The sequence below is a fragment of the Pestalotiopsis fici genome (assembly GCF_000516985.1).
Source record: "Pestalotiopsis fici W106-1 unplaced genomic scaffold PFICI_Scf_3, whole genome shotgun sequence".
Lineage (NCBI taxonomy): Eukaryota > Fungi > Ascomycota > Sordariomycetes > Amphisphaeriales > Sporocadaceae > Pestalotiopsis > Pestalotiopsis fici.
The window spans coordinates 3702631-3723800 of record NW_006917093.1 but is presented as its reverse complement, the minus strand read 5'-3'; the positions used below and the strand labels follow the sequence as shown (position 1 = coordinate 3723800).

Sequence of the window (21170 nt, the reverse complement as noted above, 5' to 3'; positions counted from 1 at the left end):
TTGCAGCTAGTTCCCAAAATGGTAATACCGTCAACAAAAACACAACTCCAAGGGCCAACCAAGCATCGTCATTATCACCATCACCATCAGCGACATCGATAAACTGCGAACTTTTTTAGGTATCGATCAAAACTACACCAAGAAAGACGTATGATTAATGCCTTCAGATTTTTCTGACAATGGTTGCAAAGGTCTAGCGCGTTGCATTGTTGGTTGCCTATTCACTCACTCAGGCGTGCTCGTGCTCAACCTCCGTTGCTATGCAATTCTCTTTTGAGCATTCTGCTATAAGCATGTTATGAATTGCCCAGCATATCTCTTTTGGATATACCAAAGTACTCTGGATATTTCCTATCTTTCTAGCCCTTTGGATCTTGCTATGGGGACCAACGAATTCAAGACGCCAAGACGGCCAAAATACCGTGTCAACAAACCTCAGCAGCGAGGAGATCACATACTGCCCTGGACGGCTTCACGGTGCCAACGGCTTCTCCGTCCACTGCTCTCGCGGATATCTCTCTTGCGCAAAAGCGCTACAAATTTGCCATGTCCCGATACGTTGCCTCAGTCTCTGCCATCGCCAACCCGACCGGCTGTCGCAAGCGAGAGCTGTGCCTGGCTAGCCCCGCGGAAGAAGCTTCGACGTACATATTCGCAAAGAGGTGCGAATGCTCTTTCTGTCGAAGGCCCAGAGGTTGAGCCCGTCAGATTTAAAGCCGCCAGAGACCTACAACGTGAGAGTCATACTGGAGAGATTGTGGCTTTCACCCCCCTGTTGCGACGCGTTCGGGGACATCAAATGTCATCGCCCATTCAGGGGTCAGAACCAGTTCTAGAAAACTCGTTCGAGACGGAAAGTCGTTTTTGCAAACGTGATGCGAAGCTCGAAGACTGGCTGGTGTCTTTAAGAACCCATGTCTCCCCTGCCAGATATACGGACTATGAAGCCGTCTTCCGTGCTACCGAGGCTTTGTTGAATGTTGTAAGCCAAAGGCCTAGCAGAAAAGGCGCATCATCATTTCTGGACATGTGTCTCCGCAAAGTGCCTCATTACATTGCGGGCGTAAAGGCTTGGGAGGTGCACGAAGCAGAGCTGAGCGGAACGAGAACGAATACTACAGGAGCGGACACTGGGTCACGCATCTACTCAGAGCTCGAGTCTTTAGGTTCATTCGATGATGGTTGGACTCACCTACGAACTGCTACCGAAGCCGAAGCAATGAACGTCCTTGTGAGAGCCATGGCAGAAGGATTATTTCCGGATGAATTCTCGATGATACTCATTGAGCTTTGTTCCAATTATGGAGTCAAACAACTCGATGAACTACTTGATACGTTCACGAGCCGCCCATATCCTCGACCTCTGAGTTTGGACTCGAAATTTTCCGAAATATCAATGCTACGACCTCTGTCCTTCTTGCGGGACATTTCAATCAAAACAGGCCGTCCGTCTATGATGTTGCAGCAGATTTCCGTCCTGCTTGCCCGTGGCTCATTGCATTATACTTGGCTTGCGATTTGGGACTTCAAGGAGATTTGGGCATCGGCCTTTGAGATGATCTCCAAGGGCCGCGCGGCTCTAGATGCTGTTGACTTCCTTGCTACGTCAGTCATACTGCTATGCAGAAACTTACAGATCAGTCCCAATCAGAAACTACCAGATTCCCCAAACGAGTTGATCACGTCGTGTCAACAATTGCACATTACCACCTTAGCTATACTGGCAGCTATGAGGCGACTCAGTCAGGATGAGCTTTTTGCCAATAAAAGCCCGAATCCAGTCAAAGTTGCGCGAATCGGCCGGGGCATTGGCTTTACTCTAAACGCCTGTATAGGCGAGATCGAATCTTGGAAGGGGAGACGAGGCAAACCTCGGGTGCTATGTAAGTAAAATCTTATGTTTCGGGCTCGTCTGCTCTACTTCTTCGCTTACCGCTTAGTACTGTTGTACTCTGGAAGAAATCACGTCTTCAGGCTATTGGGGCCAGCTGCTAACCAGGAGCATGTAGTATATCTCGCAATGTTTCTCTCGTCTCCGATCTCCGAAGGTGAGCGATTTGATAATCTTGTTGCCAAAGTGATTGAAGCTACGAATGGTTCCAATGAAGAGAGGCTGCAGTTCATGAAACGGTCTCAGGCCATGATCTCACTCCTGTCAGGAACTGCCAAGATATGTGGTCGTGGAACGACACTTGCGTCACGGCACTATCTCGCAGCGTTCTGCAAACAGCTCGGGCGCTTGGGGCTACCAACCGATTTGCTTGAGACTATCAACAAAACAGGGGCATTTACTTTGGCGGAGCAAAGTAACGATCTACGAGACCTGTTGTACGCTGAGAGTTTGGTCTCTGGCTCGGCCAGTACTGGCGGCGATGGGTGCCATCAAGGATCAAGGAAACCAATGCTGTTTGAGGGTTTTCGATGGGATGCGTCAATCAGCGAATGGGTGACCGCGAGCCCCACGACCGGGAAGAAAACACAGAGGAACAAAACACTGAGATCGTCAGCGAGGGCGCATCATGGAAGGATGTCGGACCCATTTGTGGATCGCACGTCCCTCTCCCCGTCAAGATCAACGGGTTCCACTGGTCATGTCGCAACCGCAACCTCGTCCGATAACATTCGTATCTCCGGTCAGGGCCGACTTGGCTCAGCATCCCAAGACTCTCTGTCAAGCATTACGATCTCGGATACGACGCCGATGCCAAGGCACCAAAAACATGCGAACCACTACAAGAAGCGTCACAGTGAGCCTCATGCAGCCAAGAACACGACATTTGACGATGAGCTTTGCGACAACAAAGAAAACCAAGGACAAGTCGTGAAGAGGAAGCGGTATGGCAGCGAAGTGAGGAGGCCACTTGGAAGAACGCGGCGCGTTCGACTTTCTGGCGGCGGTGTCCACAGTGACGATGAACTGGGTGTATAAGGATCCGTCAAACCATTTGGGGAGTAGCCTTCAAACACGGTCAAGTTGAATTCGGGCCATACCGACCTGTGGCCACGATTGCATAGAAATGAAGGAGCAGAAGCAACGAGCATGCTTCACTGTCGTGCCGAAGAAGCGAACATCCTTGAGGATCTGAAGCAATGCAAACGCATAATAATGGCTCAGTGCCGCCAGACTGCTGGGTCGCGTGTATCGAGGCCTGGAAATAAAGCCGTCCATCATCAGTAGTAGGTAAGTATTCTATCATTAGATGGAGATGAGACGAGCCTGCACGCCAGATATCAAACAATTGTGGATCTGACTTAATACGAGAGATGATCCCAAAGGAGATCTTAACTAATGCACATGGCAAGCTGTGCCGATGTTGCGTGGACCCAGCCTGCCAGCCAAGTTTCACACGGGCAAAACTTTTCCCCATGCCAGTGTGTTGGTTCAACCAGGATAACATGTAGTGTACATAGTATAGGTTAGTCAATATGGTTTCAAGCAGACACACCACCTTTGTTACGGTGCCGACAAGATCAGGTCACCAGGCGATTGAACCGACCAGATAATGACAGCATGATGATTTGTCTTTCAGGTAAGCATATGTAGTTCCACAAACTAGCCACGCACAAATCGAGTGAGAGGGGAAGACAAAAAAAAAAAAAAGGCAGTTTGCCTTGCAATACTAGACGTCCACCATGTCGCTAGCCAACACATGAAACAATGACCCTACAGCGGTAGTATGCAATTCAAGAAAAAGACAGCGGCAAAGAGATAAAAGAAAGCAAATAGGCATTTTAAAAAATGAATTAAAAGAAAAAGAATCTAGTTCCTTTTCTCCCCCGGATTATGGGCAAATTAAAGTGTAAATCTTAACCACGATTAATTATGAAAGAATTGCTCAGCGTCTCGAATATACGACTGTGGAATGGGCCATAATTAAAAGGCCCCGGGAGCTATCCACGGATCCATGCTGTACACAGTATTCTCTCGGACTGAAAATAAAAATAGTACCAAATGGTGCCTTATCTCCATGCTTTGTTTTTGCCTAGTACTTATCCCCTCTATATTGCAAGAGAAAATCCACTTTATCTCGTGGCGCCGCATCTCCAGATGGACGGCCGGAGATTGAGGTTGACGTGGGTGGTGGTTGATAAGTGGTGGTAGGACACACACACATGGATGCTTACACAGGCTTACATAGCAGCACATGATGGCTAGCATGGATTGCACCAAGCCCCGGAAATCCGGGACAGGCGTAAACATGCTGCTTGATTTTTCTTTTTGTTCTCTATGAATTGCTTATCGGGTTATAGCTTCCTGCGACCTGAACGGCTGCATAACAATAATCAGGAAAACTTTTGTGGTTGGACAAGAGTATGGAGCAATGCCCGGAAGAATAGCGACAACATGGGGGAGGCTTGGCACAAAACATGTCACAGTATCACCCGAGTCAAGTATCACAAAGAGTATGTGCTTCGCAGATTTATCTGGTTAATTCATGGGCCTTGCGACTCATGCATCTTCCCACTTTGTTTAGAGCGCATGCAAAATTGCATCACAACGCGATTCACGAAGTTGGATACTAGGTACTGCAGGTACAGGCAAGCGGTTGGTTAGATCGTCATGCGAACCAAAAAGGCTAAATAGTCGATCATCAATAAATGCTGTCAGAGCTAGTTGCGCATCGGCAGACAAGCCGAGGGCATCATTCAAGAAAGATATTTTAAAGTGACGCCAAGGGGATGGCTCAGTAGGTAAGATGATTTGACAGCGAACATCCATTCTGCTGTGCGCCCATGTGTCTATCTCAATAACATGAATGGTGGACGGGGTTTCAGAGTGGCACGTATGACGTGCCCACCATGGAAACACATGTGTCTATCTGGGACCAGGTCCGAAACTGCAAGTGGTTCCGGGGAAAGAAAGAAAAAGAATTCAGATTGGAATCAATGATAAGCTTTCTGAGTATCTAGTAAATAGATGAGCAAGCAGCACAAGCTTTTGGTCTGATGTAACTGCGATGAAGTGTGTCAGCATATTGTGGATGGAAAAGGAAACTGGTTGTTGGAGTATTCGGCGTATTAAGTCAAAGCGAATCTTGATATTGAGCTGCTGTGCGTCGGGAACTTGAAAGTTAAAATATAGTCCATTTAACACCGGAAGAATAATGTCACATAGTTCTTCTTGCTGTCACTAGAAGTTAATTAAAAAGGAGCTGGAATTTTCGACAAATGGAATGCCCCGGTACGGAGGTGCCCATGAGAGAACCATAATCTAGTATGGCTTGGGAGATTGAGTGATCAATTTGAGGCTCGGTGGCGGCGACAGTGTGACTTGGGTGTGACTGCGCCCCGGCGTTCGTTGTTCTCTCCCAGGATGCCTTGCCTTTCTGTACCCAAATCTTACCGGGGATTCAAGGTATGTCTGAAAACGCAGACATCGCCTGTGCTTCCCATTCGAGAAGAGCCGAGAGGCACAGCATAGACGAACAGCATAATGCTCGGTTTTCCTCCATGGCCAGCAAGCATTAGATTGACGGACGGCATGAACCTTGGGCGACGGCTTTGACTGATTCGTGGGCGTCTGTGGTAACGGGAATCGGCCGATTGGGGAATCTATTCCCTGCCATGATTGGGCCAGATGGACGGACCCCAGCAGTTCTTTCAGTTCTTTCGGTTCTTTTCAGGTTCTCTGCCCGCTGAGTCGCGCTGGGGAGTGCGTTGGTGTCGTTTCAGCACCAAAGAGGCGGGCAATCAACACCATGGGATTACCCCACCAATGTCAGCCACTGGCCTCTCAAAAAGCAAGAGACAGGCCAAGGTCAAACAAGGACACGCGTGCTCTCTGGTTCCATATCGTGGCGCCAACGAGCAAGCCGTCGCAGCAACTGTGTGGTGTGGCAGCATGGAAACATGAAATGAATTATGGCAGCAGCATATTGAAGAAGAAAATAATGCTAACAGATACTTTGCACACGATTGAGTCTCATGATGTGTGACTGGCCACTGGGGAGGGGGGGGGGGAAACAGGGCTTGTAGTGGTCTCTCGCATCGATAGTTCAATGACCATTGCTTCACTCGCTCGTATCGGTTCTCGATTCGCACTGACTGCTGTGAGTGCAAAAAAGGATGTGCTGATTGACATAGAAACGTTGTGCTAGTGACGCTGGTCTGATCTTATTATTCGTGTTTTGTTGTCGGTGCGTCAATCGTTTCCCAGGTACATCGGTACATAGGTAGTCTGCCATCAATGCTGGTGGTCAAAAAAGTCGTACCTGATCGGTGGCGAGATCCCCTGACTCTGATCCCACCCCTAAGGCTTTGCAGAATCCTCTGATCCGTGCCACTACAGCGCACTAGATTACCGGGTCCCTTGCATTGGCGTTGAAGGTCTTCACTTGGATCAACGGTAACTCAATAAACAAATACGTACATCCATAAGCAGGGCACATGTAGAAGAAAAGGTCATGTTTGTCTGAGATGCGTGTGCCCGTGTATAGATGTCTGCATAAAATTGGGAAGAAGGTTCATAATAATGCCCAAGTGATCGCTTTTTTTTGTTTTTCGGACGAATTGAAAGGTACCTTGGAAACCTCGTAGTAGTGTACGTATACTACATGTGCACGAAGGTACCGAGCAGCAAAGAAAAGCAACAAGGCGACACTCAACTGGCCCACAACGCGTCGCAGTGAGCAACAGAATACGACCCAATGACAGCAGCAGAAAGGTGACTGACGACGATTTCCTGGCGCAACGATCTGGGTCAGTCGGGGGTTGATCAGAAGCGTAGATTCGCTACGAGCCAGCCAGTGGGAGGTGGGGTACACACAAATGAAAAGCTCTAGCAAAGCCTAGCAGGGCCTATCCATAAACCTGCCAGGGCCGATTGCTGATGGATGGCACGCTGCAGAGCCTGTGCTTGTGTGCTAGCAAGGTACCTCCTGGGCAAGCCGCTGCTGGGCATCCCACCCCCCTGGTCCAACCCCGGCGGGGCTCTTGTCATTGGCTCCCCGTCATTTCCCTCATGCGCTGGGCCCCCCAGTCTCTTATACGGGGTCGCTCTACCTCTTCTGGCAGTCGATATTGCCCAATCTACCTGACTGTGCGCACCTTCAACCCACCCAGTCTTTTCACTCAAGAGAGCCTCAAGATCCAACTCTCTCTTCATCCTCATTCTCTTCCAGGGCTCACTTCTCACTCCTTCCTTTGCCGCGTCTTTCTCGCCGGCCCCAATATCTTTCAACCCTTTCTCTCTCCCTACCACCCCGACGGGCTTGCTCGAGTCTTATCAACCCAACCTGTGGTTGGCGCGTGCCTTTTACGACAACAATTCAGCTCTCGACCTGCTTTTTGGTTCTTTTCTAACCGTCGGCTACATTCTATTCGCCTATCAGCACTCACGACAACAAAAAGCCTTGCGGAGGCTGGTCAGGTGGTTACGATTGCAGCAGGGAGGACGACTTGATAGATCTACGGGCTCCGACTTTCACTTTTCTCGCCTCACGCAGCAGCGCTGCCGTTTATTGTGCTTTTTATTTCACATGCCTCAGTACTCCGAATACTCAACTACCGCCAATTAAAGTTGACCTTATTCCCACCCCCACGGGGCCTGCAAACGACGCACACAATAGCTCTGCCCGAGGTTTCACTCCTTCGACAATAACGTCACAAGGACGGGATTATTTGAGCGCCACAATTTGACCCCTACAAGGGACCCCGACTTCGAGCTTGGTTCTGAACATTCCTTCTCCCATCAAGATCTCCTAGATCTTCCTAGAGCAACATCAACTACTACTCGATATGTCGGCGCCGTCAAATTCAACGGCTTCCTCCTCCGGGGGCGCATCCACTGCTGGTCAGGGACAAGCCTCCGGTTGGACTGCCGATATGGAGAACGATTCGCTCTCCAACTACCTACTCTGGATCATTGCCATCATTTCTGGCTGTGTTATCATTTGGCGAGTCACAGGATCCCTAGTCAAGTACATTCGCCATGTCAGTTGCATGAACAATGACACCCAGCGTTACTTCGCATACGTCTCTGGAAAGGTCGCATGGGTCAAGAAAAACATTCTGTACTCGCCAATTTTCAGCAAACGACGCAACCGCGAGTTCCAATTGAGCTCAGCTGTCAACATGGGCACACTGCCCACTCGATTCCAGCTTTTCTTCCTGGTTGGATATCTGGCAACCAATGTTGCCTTCTGCGTGGTCCATATTCCCTTTGAAAGTTTCACCGATGGTGGAAAGCAACTGAGAAACCGCAGCGGTACTCTAGCGGTCGTCAACATGGTAAGAACGCAATCACGTGGCGGTACACACAACAACTAACATGTTTGCAGATTCCGCTCTTCATCATGGCCGGTAGGAACAATCCCCTGATTAATTGGCTGGGTATTTCCTTCGACACTTTCAATCTCATGCACCGTTGGTTTGGTCGTATCGTCGTTCTGGAGGCTGTATGCCATACTCTCGCCTACCTTGCCGTATCTGCCCAGACGAACGGATGGGGAACCGCCTTTATGACCCTCTTCAAGGTCCCATTCCTCATGTGGGGATTCGTTGCAACTGCTGCCTTCGTCGTTATCTTCTTCCAGGCCTCTAGCATCTCGAGGCACGCTTTCTATGAGAGCTTCAAGATCTTGCACATTGGCATGGCTGCCCTGTCGATTGCCGGACTGTGGTATCATTTGGGCCTCAAGGATCTCCCTCAGATGAAGTGGTTGGTTGCCGTTGTCCCGATCTGGGTGATCGACAGAGCCCTTCGTTTCATCCGCATTGCGTACAACAACTTTGGCAACGGTGGGACATCGACCCTCGTGGAGGCGCTTCCCGGAGATGCATGCCGTGTGACAGTCACCATGGCCCGCCCCTGGACCTTCAAACCTGGGCAGCATGCTTACCTATACATGCCCGCCATCAGCCTGTGGCAGTCTCATCCGTTTTCTGTGGCCTGGAGCGAGGAAGCCGAGAGCCTTGATTCCGAGAAGCTTGCCATGAACCGCCAAGATGTCTTGGCCATGCGAAAAACGTCCATGTCCTTTGTCATTCGTGCGCGTACGGGTATGACTAAAAACCTGTACGACCGTGCTGCGGCTCAGCCTGAGGGCCGACTTCTGACGACGTGCTTCGTTGAGGGTCCCTACGGCGGTTTGCACATGATGCATTCCTACGGAACAGTGATGCTGTTTGCTGGCGGTGTGGGCATCACTCATCAAGTTCCCCACGTCCGAGATCTCGTTGCTGGTTACGCGAATGGCACCGTTGCGACAAGAAAGATTGTGCTGGTCTGGATCATCCAGAGCCCCGAGCATTTGGAGTGGATCCGGCCTTGGATGACCGAGATCCTCGCCATGGAGAAGCGACGGGACATTTTGCGAATCATGCTGTTCGTGTCTCGGCCACGTTCGACCAAGGAAATTCACAGCCCTTCTGCGACAGTACAGATGTTCCCGGGCAGACCCAACATTGATACGCTTTTGGGCATTGAAATGGAGAACCAGGTCGGCCACATGGGCGTCACCGTGTGCGGTCCCGGTGCATTGAGTGATGAAGTTCGTGACGCTGTCCGCCGACGGCAATACAACGGCGCGATCGACTTTGTCGATGAAGCCTTCACGTGGTAAATCCACAATGCCGATACACCAAAACCCACTTCAGCTACATACAGCTTTCACTGTCACTCCCGAGTACATATTACATCCTCTTCAGACCGACGGCTCCTCTCGCTACAGTGCGGATCGCGTTGTCTTTTTTCTTCTTCTTTTGCGTTCTATTCTTCTTGTGCATAATTTGCCCAATCGGCTGATCGAAAGAGGACGGGCGAGTAGTTACGTATCCATTGTATATGGAAGCGGGCAAGATTTGCATGGCACGGCATAGATGGGGGGCCTAGGCTATGTGGGCTACAGTACTACGATATTAGAAAAGGTGCTCCCAAAGTAGAGAGTATGTAAAACAATATGATCTGAATGAAAGTTCACTCGCATAGAAGCTACGTTTGCACTAGAAAAGCTCCCGTGAATTAGCCTGCCCCATGGGGCTGTCGTTGTTTCGTTTCGAGACATACTTTTGTTTCCGTATCCTCTTTGGCAGCAAGCCATCTCGTGGATGAAACACGGTTGGCTTACAGTGGCATGAATTGGACGACAGTGGCATGAATTGGACGTGGCTGGCTTGCGGCCATGTCACTTCCATAGTCTCACGAATTGCTCTAAACTTCAATGGCCCCATTGGGAGCAGCTACACACAACTTTAAAACTACCATCGGTAAGACCATATACACCTTGAATCAAGTGCTTGAAATATGCACCCAGACCTGCTATGAAATGACAGCCTCGCTGTAATCTTGCCTCATGAGGGGTTACATGGCACTGCGACTTTACAGCTGGTGTGTACAGGCAGCCTTTTAGTTCCGGACTGCACATGTGAAGCACAAATTAGGGAGTCAGAGCCACATAACTGCGTACGACACATACTTGCACGTGGCATGTACATGCGAAGATCTCGACTAACTTTTGCAGTCAAGTCACCATTTGGTGGATGGAAGCTATGCACATGTACACCTCCACTTGCATGGGCCGCGAATGAGCAGCATAGAAATCCTTGAGATATTGCCCTTTTCCTTCCACTGTAAATTAAAATAAATGTATGTTTTACTTGAAAATTAATCGTGTAGAATATGTTGAACAATGACTGCGTTTTATATCAGATTGAGCGTAATGTAAGCATATGATGATATTGGGGTTGAGTTTATATATAAAACGCATGCAGATTGTAGGCATCTGGCATTCTTTTCGAGGCGCCCAACAATTAAGAGCGCAGTTGCAGGCCTTCTGCAAGGCTACCAGAGCTTTTCGTACGAATCACCGTATTCTCTCCCAAACAAGGTATAGATTTTCGACAAGGTGCATTATCTACTACCACTTATTACCATATCTACTACCTCTATATTTACTACCACATTACCTACACCATGTAAAAAGGCTGGCAGGTGCTGCCCCGCCCAAGGCCCCCCGTCCCCTCCTCCACTGTGCTGCACTACACTACATTAGCTCACGTCAAGGAGATCGGCTGACTCTCGGTGTCCCCCCCAGACTCCATAATACATCATCATCTTTACTGCAAGCAACGATCTTGAAGGTATTCCGTCCTCTTTTTCTTCACCCAACCACATATAAGTACCAAAGGGCTGCGATTTTCTCCAGGCGCCTTGTACCTCAAATTCGCCTTCTACCACCTGAAGGACAGGACGTGGCCAAGAAGATAGACCCCGTACGCAAGCTTTCGTAGCACTGGGCAGGCCGGGCAACCAACCACAAGGCAAACATGGGTCTCGCCTACAATACTTATCTTGATAGCAACAAGATCTATGGGTGCAAGACCTGCAAAGCGCACTTAGCAAATCACGATGAGATAATATCGCGGGTAAGTCAATCAGTCCTTCTAAATACCTATGCTTGGACAATCCCCTTCCCTCCCGAGCCCGCCGCTAGCCATCCCGCCAGCTGGTGTCCTTTCCCCTCGCCCTCCTTACTCGATGATAGAACATCTTTCTTTGGCTGACATGCCCTCCCTCTTGTTTCTGGAAAACAGAATTTCCGCGGCCAGCACGGCAAAGCCTACCTCTTCAACAGCGTGGTCAATATCGAGCAAGGGGAACCATCGGAGCGGAGCATGACGACTGGCCGGCACATTGTCCGCGACATCAGCTGCAAGCAATGCCACGACACGGTCGGATGGAAGTACGACAAGGCCTACGAGAGCTCGGAAAAGTACAAGGAAGGCAAGTTCATCCTCGAGGCCGAGCTTCTGTGCAACGTCAGCTAGTCGTCGGACGATGGGGGCGAAGGCCGAGAAGAGCAAGAACAAAAGCAAGAGCAGCAGCAGCAGCAGCAGCAGACATACCCGGACAAGAGGAGGAGTATACGGCGAGGGCTACCCAATGGGATAGCTCGATATATATTCCACCTAAAGATGTTGAGCGAGACATGGGTTTTCCATTGCTTGAGAATCGGTAGCTCCTTCGCCGTCGTCACTCTGTGTCCGGGGACTTGGTTCATTTTAAGAGGTAATTCTTCCGGTGGGAATCATCTCAAAGTCTTGCGGTAGCGCCGGCGTCAGCTATAGAGGGGCGAGAGGCTGCGTTATCGGAGACCACAGGACGGCGGCGGCAGCTTTGGAAATCGACAATTCTGGATTTAGGGACTTGGGCGAAATGGTAAGGAGATATTTGTGACACGGCATGAATGATGGAGAGCACGTGTGCCACCCTCTTCGCTGGATGTTAGCGGCGATGCGTGGAACGCTTGACATAACCGAGGAGCATCAGGAAACGGTTCAAGAGAAGGCTGCATGGGGTTTTCGGAGTTTTTGTCCCTGTCCTTTGGGGGGCTCGGTTATACGGATGACCATTAGCGGATCTGGTTGAAGGCGCTGTCATCAGTCGACATCTGTTTTATAGTTTACTTTCTCTGGTTTGGCTCATCAATATATGCTCATTACAGCGCCACGTCCTGCGTGAAGCGGCATACAGCCTCACGAACAATAATTTCGCCGCACACGGGGCAGGTGTACTTGGTCATATTTGGCGTTTGATTGGTAGTCTTTGGGACTTGATAATATCTCATGCCGAGTTCCAGGTGTCTGGAAACGATTCTTGATGTAGTTACCTACTACTCTCGTTGCAATATATGCCAGTCTACGTCGGCACTCGATAGATAAACTGTCACGTATGACTTGAATTTTGTTCCCATAGCTGAGAAGCAGCCCAGCACTATCCTGAAGGCTTTCAAATGGTACGGACTCATATGGGTCAGCCTTTTTAACCTTGCTGAGGTACTCAGCTGGATAAGATCTGATTAGATAAATATCAAGCGCGTGGATGTTTTGAGCCAACCCTGTCTGTTTGGGCAGTTGGTGATGGAGTGGTAGCAGCAAACAAAGGAACACAGAACCTGTATAGATACAAGTTATTCGTCTCGTTAACAATAACCTTTTCATCAATGCTGCGTCGTGCTGGTCGAGTGGTTCAAGTATCAATCTTGGCTTTCAACAATAAGAAAAAGCCTCATGGGGACAACTGGTATTCCGACCTTTTGGGAGCGTTCTCGACACGCCGGATGTGCTTGGCCTTTTTCTTCTTTTTCTCTATGCCCGGATACTGAGAGTCTTTCTCAGAGTTTGTCTTGTTCGAAATTATGCTGTCATATCTCGCTAGCTATCAACGATGCCTTGTTGCTCAAGGGACACTTTCTGATATGGGTAAACCAAAATTGACAAAACCAAACGGCAGTTACTGGTTTAAAAAAAAATTTAGTTTCAGCCTTGTCCTCGGGCTCATTTGATTTGATTTAACATTCACGTAAGAAAACAATCACGGATGATTCCCGCAAAGGGCGGATGGCTGTACTTGCCATCAACTAGGGAGGGGGGTGAAGCATGGAGGGAAAACAGCAAGTTCGGCTTCAAGGGTCACCAGATTGAAAAAAAAATGGGTAGCGGAAGGCGAGCTTCCTTCACCAATAGTGTCATTTCTCCCCCTTTGGCGGATCTGATAACAGAAGAAGATATCGTCGACACCTAAATGGAGTCACGTTCTGAAGGTTCAAGGTTTTCTGCACATCAATAGTGAAAGCTCCCAAGAATGAAAGGGGGGTGAGAGGCCAGGGGAGCTCTAATACACTTGACTATTTGGGACAATAATATCGATATAAACGGAAATAATCTTCAGCACGAGGCAGCTTCACAATATCCTCTTGCCTGTGCTCCTAATCAGTACAGGCACATGAACTTTGCTCGACGCTGCTGCTGACCTATGAGATGATGACACCAGCCAGGAAACCTTGGTGCAAATTGTTCCATATTTTTCAAGGGAGAATAAACGCGTGTAATTAATTTTCAATGTATTTCTGCTTCTCAGTATATAAATATATCCCCTCGTTCATGTAGATCAAGTTGACAAAGTTCAAACTTCAGCGGCCTGTGACAGGGCCGTGATGAATTATATGAGCATGACCAGGAATATGCATTGCGTCTCTTGATATAAAATCGTTTGCTGGTCTCAGCGTAGAACACATATTTGGGCATGTGAGATGATTATGCTAAAAAGTCTATACGTGCACTTGACTAGTTTTGTTTCAGGCCTCTTGGGTTCCTTTCAATCGTTCAAGTAGTATCATGTTCCTCTGAAGTAAAGTTTCTGCGCCTGTGTAGCTCTTTTGCTACGCTGACTGCGGCTGACACGTCATTACTATCTGTCTCGAATGTAAATCAAGATAATACAGCACACGAGATTGTTATACGAGGCGCCAGACAAGCATACATTTCATCCCGTAACCAGAAGTCACTCGACATTGGGTATTTATGTTATTGTCTGATCCCAAACAAGGACATGGCTTCGTTCCAATGCGTAGAATGTATATCACGTTTGGTCTTGGTATAAAGAAGCACTAGACTATAGTTTAGAAAGTCATGTCAAGACAGACAGGCCACTGAAAGTAATTCACGGAATATCGTCTAGATATGTCTAGATGCTGCTTCTTGGCTGTTGAACTCTACATATCCCTCCCACATCAAAAGTGGCTCGTCAGCATGAACCATTTACCGTTCAGCCAAGATTTCGCCACATGACTACATAATCTATAGTCAAACAGACACAAGACATCTCCAGTAAACTATCCGCGGCTAATCATGAAGGGCCTGTTTGTTCCCATATATTCAGACAAAAGCAGACCAGGAAAGCATGAAGTGGCGATAGCATCGACACCACGCCTAGCAGAACAGATGCTGTCACTCTGCACCAAGTCAAGAGCTCAGCAGTCAATCGGCTCGCCACAGCTTCGACTGGCTCTAAACTGGCTCGACAGCTCTTCCCACTTTCTGAACAACACCTCCGGTGTGTGTACAAGAATATTTTACCGCCCAGGACAAGGTCCACGCAAACTGAGAGCTCCCTTGCCGCCGAGTGCTTCTAGATTCTGGATCATGACTAGGGGGAGCATCCCGAGTCGGCAAAGATGTTCCCAAAAAAACATCACCAGCCTGGCAGCTTGCCTGGGACGCCCTTGCAAGTCACAGTCGATCATGAGCCAAGCGACTGACTCTGCTCTCCAGCAGTGGAGCGCGTCATACTATACTTAGCCCTGCTTTCCTCGGGACCACCACTGCTGAAAAAAGCGAGCTATCCAACGGCCTTTCCCTGAACAGACTGTTTGAGTTTATGCCGCGGCGATGGGTAAGCAAGCAGGATCCCTACAATGATGGCATGAACTGAAAAGAAAAGTCCCATGGAGCCCACCAGCAAGAGCCGTAGGTGTTTCAGAAGACGATCCCTTGTCGCTCGCTGTGGGTCAGCCGGTATATCTTCCGGAGAGGGACATACCATGCTCGGCCAGCTTGGACTCTAGTGAGCAGATCTGGGCCAGGATGGGGCACGAGCTTTCGGATGAAAGCTGTAAGAGGCCGACGACATAGGAACCTTTCAATTCTTAGAAAGGACCCTTCAAATGACAAAGCCGGATTTGAGGTAAGCGTATTTTTGCTTGCCAAGGCCCAACAAACCGACACGAGCTGGATCTTTGCTAGATCTTCTCGCCACGAACATCCACAATATCGGAGGTCTTGTGTATCCTCGATCAGTAGAGTACTTCGTTCCGGACTAGGCACCGAAAGACTGTACAACAAGAGTGTATAGCCCGCGGTAGATTGGGGGCAGAGGCACATTGTTCCCTGCCTAGACCCTTTCTGGTGGGATGAACAAGCAGAGAATACGATCAGATCCCAGGCCGCGTCAGTAGATACGGATGACTCGTTCTGTAACGACGAAATCCATCTGTCAAGGTTTCAGACTTGCCCATCCACTTGGGCAAACAGAAGGAGTCAAAGCGAGAGCAGACGCATTGGTGATCAAGTCGTACAGCTCCAAGATGGCAGTGAACGCTGATTGACGGGTGCTCTAGGCCGGTGTGCCCATTGGATAGATCCTCCGCTGTTTTGGCGCGTTCAGAGGAAGCAGAACCGGGCGCCACCTGCTCGCAAAGGGACCAAACCAGACAGATGGAAGTTGGTGCCTCTCTCTTTCTCTCTCTCGGCCGGGGTCCAGAAGGGGTTCCTCGCGATGCAAGCGGTACCGATGGAAAAGCTGAAACATGAGGATGATAGAGCACGGGCCAAGCACCGATGTTAACATAACACATGGGGCGGACATTTTATCCGCCATGTTCGTACGGAGGAGAATGTAGGTAGTATTCCGGCTGGAGTAGCTGTGCTGATCGTGCTTGATGCTGCTTACCGTACTCGCACGAGTCTTGTATCTATGCCTAGTCATTGCTCACAGCTAACCTTGGTGGCCACAGTGACGACAGTGTGATATTCCGCCCACCTTGATTTTGCGTGGGCCGAGCGGACAATTCAACTTGCCCAGGTTGAGGACAATCCAACTTATCAGGTCCGTTCGAGCTATGGACAGGGGCAGCCGTAGATGTGCTTGGCCATTGCATACATTATACACCAAAGCAAGAGACAGACAGACAGACAGACAGACAGACAAAGAGTGTGTGTGAGAGCACACTTGAACAGCGGCAGGCCCGAGCGAGCTGATTTCCCAGGCCGAAGCGGCGGGTTAGGCATAGCAGTTAGGTATACCAATACCGTATTGGCAAACCACCAATTACCTTGGCAGCCGAACCGTGCCAAGGGAGAGAGAGCCAGGGCTTTGCCGCTCAGCCTGTTGAGAGAGGGTCAAGCCTGCAGAGCGCGGCAAAAAAGGCTGGGAAATGCAATCTATTCCAAACCATGGCTCCAAAGCTTACCTTGTCGTGGAATAGTGACCACTGACAAACAAACCGGGAATGGGGGGTTTTTTTTCTTTCTTTCTCGCAGGGCGTCAAGAGAGAGTCCGTCCCTTGTTTCTCCGCTTTGGAAGTACTTTTCGGTATCTGTCTTCTCTTTTCTTCGATTGTGTCTGTGTGTCTGTCTCTGGTGCACCTAAAATTGGATAGTATACTAGTACCTACCTAGTTCTTGCAGTTGCTACTGCTGCTCAGTTTCTGAGACGGTCTGCAGCTAGGTCGTGTGTGCAAGAGGACGATCGACGTTAGCCATCGAGCTACGCCCAATACCCGTAGATGACCGAAGCTCGGGGTCTGTGTGTCTTTCTGGAAGCGGACCAGAAGAAGCTGCGACAGTCCATTTTGAGCGTGTCCGTGTCTCATGTCGCCCAGCCTAGCAGCTCTGAAACCATATCCTTTGGGCTGATGGTGGGCTTGCCAAGCGATGCTAGATGCGACCGTTCTGCCCAGAAGTACACGTCCTTCAGGTGAGCCTACGCCTTCGTGGGTGCAAAGGAACCGTGCGCCGGTGCGCTTTTATAGTAGCAGTTGTTAGCAGGTAGCTTGGGTTAGGTAGTTTAGTGTCAATGGATCTCTCATCTACAGACTTTTTAGAAATGCCATGTCATAGAATTTACGGTGAGAGGAAGATCCTGTGAGGCTACAAGACACTGGCGCAATGCAACAAACAGCAGAATCACCCCCCATGCTGCGGGTACTCAGGGAACGAACGCCAGATCGGGCCTTCTTACCATCATAACCTGCCCGCCCAGCTTCCTTCCCATCGGCGGCGCATGACGATGCCTAGCGTTAGCTTCTCGCGCCTGGCTGGGGATCCTGCTCTTCTTCCAGGGGCCACAGCTGCAAAGAGGGGAAGAGACAGACAGGACAGGGCCCGACGCCGAGGGAGTCTGCTGGGATGGCGACGAGTTGTTTCAACGTTTGATGTGCAATGAGATGCCATCGTGAGTCGCGTTTCAGGAGCTGCAATGGTACCTGCAGTAGATCTCTTTGGCCGTGTGGTTGGGGATCGGCGGCTGGGTGCCACTGAATGGGATGCACATGTCCATTGCAGTAAAGTGAATGTTGTTGAGCTTCGTGGGTCCGTGCCTGCAGCTTCGGCACAAGGAACAGAGAGACCATTCACTCCCCTTCAAAGCGGCGGCCTGGGGTTGGCAGGATGGCAGCTGCAGGTTTCCCTGGAGCAAGCATCAATGCCCTGTGCACCCACCCAGCTCGTGCCTATGCAACTATGTTCTATGTTCTCCAGGTGCGAAGTAATGGAGGGAGTAATGTAGTATGCAATTCTATACTACGCACAGCCCAGCCGTCAAAGATCCCGTCAGAGCCATTGGGTTCGTGACCGCCTGGCTCAATCGCTTTCTAGTGTATCGATTCGTTATAAACCTGCCTTATTAGCGGAGAATAAGCGTTGTAGATCTCCCGTGTTAGTAAGTAGGTATGTTCTCAGACCGTGCTGTGCACTCAGCTGCTAGACAATGCGTAGCACGTCACGAGACTCCGATCATCCTCTCGCTTATCAGCCTCGGAAGATTTTTGCACATCATGGTCCTTTCTTTTGAAAATGAACGATGAACGGAAGAGTCCCGTGTCCCTTCGCGAAATCCGGCCCCAATCCCATTGAAGCCACCGGACTTTACGCTGAGACCCACGCTCGTCACAATTTGCTCACCTGCAGTCTACGTCCATGCACGGTAACAATTAAGCCCTACTATGATTTGGATCACCATCACTGTAATATGCGATTGAGCCGCAAGTTGTGAATACTCCCACCCTGCTTTGCTCCTGCACTCGTTCGTGTAAACCGCTAGACAGGCGTGTGCCCTACCAATCAAAACCAAGAGATTTGTGCTATTATCCTCTCCTCCACCCAATGGCGGGCTCCTATCTTGTCTTGTTTCATCCTCGAAGGTAGATGCAGATACCTCTATACTCGCAAACCCTAGTGGGTTTCCTTCGGGTTTACTAGCTCTGTATCTCTAGCAATGTAGCCCGAGAGCATAGAGGGGATGGGTATAACATCCTTTGGTGGCCATCCAGCGGGTAGATCGTAGGTCGCTACACATGCGGCCGGGTAGAATGGCAAAATTATATGGATCAAAGTCTTGCTGAAGATATCTATTTCTAGAGCGAAACAGCACAGGATACTCAAAGGCAAGCAGCCGATGTGGCTGCAATTGAGCCAATCAGCCGCCTGATCAGCTCGTGTAGCCGGCAAACACAGGCGATACGCAGAGACGGAAAGGATGCCTCTAACACCCATCATTGGCTGGTGCTACCACCAATAGATGGACTCTCGTAATGCAGATTTTAGGCTTGGTCATTATGGCGAGAGGCTCAAAAGAATCTGAAACAGGCTGCTTCGAGTTGCTCTGAGGCGCTAGACCAAAGCTTTGTTTGGACAGCACCTGGGTCGGCGGCATGGGGTCATGCGATACGATGCAATGCCCATGGAATCTTCTTCTTCTCCGTGAGAATACCGTCAGTTGACTACCTAGCCCGGCGTCACGCCGGAGGAGGTCTCATGCTTTGTGCATCTGTGGCTGTTATCGATTGCATACTTCGTGCGGTGTCTCATTCTCAACTGGCTACTCCCCGGGGGGTGATAGATTGAACAATCAATAACAAGGAGATGTTAGTATGCTATGGGAAGAAGATAGCAGTGCGATCTGATGCGCAAGCAGAGCCGAGCCGCAACGGTACGTACGTACAGGCTGCCTCATATCTCGTTCCCACGGATCCACGAGGTTTGGTGGCTTCCCTAGTCGATCAATGTTTCGAACCGTGGTTGAGACGAAGAAACAATCCTTCCCGATCTGATCGGGAGTTGCTACCGGCGAACGCCAGTTTGCCCGATTTTGTCAGTGAGATAGGACTGCATGTTGTTTTTTTCGTAGTATGGATGCAGGTAGTATTTTGCATCGGTAGTGCTCAGCAACATGAAATTGCGGAGGAGTTTCGCATCTGACGAGGATGTCACGTAGGGCCCTGGTTTGGTGGAGTTTCTTCCTTGCGGGAAACAACGCTTAGCAGAATACGAGTAGGTTACAACAGGCAAGGTTGGTGAGGTTGGTTTCTCAAGAGGACCAGAACAAGGTAAGACGACGACATCAGCCATGAGAGAAAGTCCTCGTTGGAGACTACTAGGGTGACGGGATGGGATAGCTGTCTGTGTAGGATGATGGGATGGCCTGTACGTAGCTACCTACATGGCAACACTGGCCTAGCCGCACAAAGTACGTAAATCTAGCTATGCGCCGGGGTTTTTTTTTTTTTTTTTTTTTTGCTCTTGTGGCTTGCTTACCCGCAGCACGTTGCGGCGGTCCCCTCGTTCGTTCCTGAATGTGATGGTTTCAAGTTCTGCTGGTCATGGTGATCAAACAGGTCCGCCTACCCTTCTGGGAATCGTTTACTGGTTAACTGGGAGATGCACGTTCAGCCGGAGGTCTGGACCAGTCACCAACGGGCCTCGGGATTGATGATCTTTGACGACGGCCGGCGTTATCAGATACGCCCACGAGCTCGAATGCTGGCCGATAATGTAAGTAGGCAAGACGAGTGTATACCGCAAAGCCTCGGGACTTGGCATGAACTCTGCGCGACACCAAAGCCATGATCTTCTTGGGCTTTGACGCAACCACCTTGTTCGGAGGTGTAAGCCATAGTTGGAACAGCCTACCTGACTGAGCCTGAGCTACCTACCTACTAGCTGTATGTAGGGAGTGCATGCAGACAAGCTACAAGACAGCAGCACACTGCAGAATCTGGTCGGATGGAAGGATGAGAAGGAAGCGACTCTCATTACATAGAACATCGTTTGGGGTCCATTCGGATAGAGATGCACACATTACCTTAGGTACTTTTTGGTAGGAGGATGCAGAAAACAGAGGATGGCTTGCCGGCCTAAATTTTTTTACCTCTCGCCGGGTCGATTACAGACCGAATGGTCGTCACTAGTAATATCACGACCGCCTTGATTTGGATGGGTAATGGTGCCTATTTCCGCAAAGGGCAGAACGGCCAGACGCCAGTCAGATCGCTGCAAACTCAGTGGCTATTTAGCGGTCAGAAGCTACAATAGATATTGTAATAATAGGCCATAGAAGTTATTGAGCGTCAGCACGAAAACAATGGCAGCCGTTCTTTTAGACCTCTATAATAGACGCCTTACCCAAAGAATAAGAAGTTGCTGACTTGTCCACCACGCCAAGCCATGACATATTATCTCTCGTCCAGTCGTGGTGAACACCAGCGAGCTAGCAACATGTATGTACCTTGTGATGATGCTAGTAATGGTTGGCAGGTGTATTCGCATGGACAAGATGGGGTAGCGAGCGTAGCGCAAGACCTGGCCGCGGCAAAAAGGGAGAGAGAGAGGGAGAA

The 21170-nt window shown here is 49.7% G+C and overlaps 3 protein-coding genes across 3 annotated transcripts; all 3 read left to right on the top strand.

Annotated features, from left to right (window-relative positions):
* Positions 1 to 379: 379 nt before the first annotated feature.
* On the top strand, positions 380 to 2929 carry PFICI_05262 (uncharacterized protein; the record flags this gene model as incomplete). The annotated part of the gene is made up of 2 exons (XM_007833843.1): positions 380 to 1883; positions 2010 to 2929. The coding sequence occupies 2 exons, from the start codon at positions 380 to 382 to the stop codon at positions 2927 to 2929; spliced, it is 2424 nt and encodes an 807-aa protein (XP_007832034.1).
* A 4808-nt stretch (positions 2930 to 7737) lies between these two features.
* Positions 7738 to 9563, top strand: PFICI_05261 (uncharacterized protein; the record flags this gene model as incomplete). Its single annotated transcript, XM_007833842.1, has 2 exons — positions 7738 to 8229; positions 8280 to 9563. The coding sequence occupies 2 exons, from the start codon at positions 7738 to 7740 to the stop codon at positions 9561 to 9563; spliced, it is 1776 nt and encodes a 591-aa protein (XP_007832033.1).
* A 2050-nt stretch (positions 9564 to 11613) lies between these two features.
* On the top strand, positions 11614 to 11766 carry PFICI_05260 (uncharacterized protein; the record flags this gene model as incomplete). Its single annotated transcript, XM_007833841.1, has 1 exon — positions 11614 to 11766. The coding sequence occupies one exon, from the start codon at positions 11614 to 11616 to the stop codon at positions 11764 to 11766; it is 153 nt and encodes a 50-aa protein (XP_007832032.1).
* Positions 11767 to 21170: the final 9404 nt, after the last annotated feature.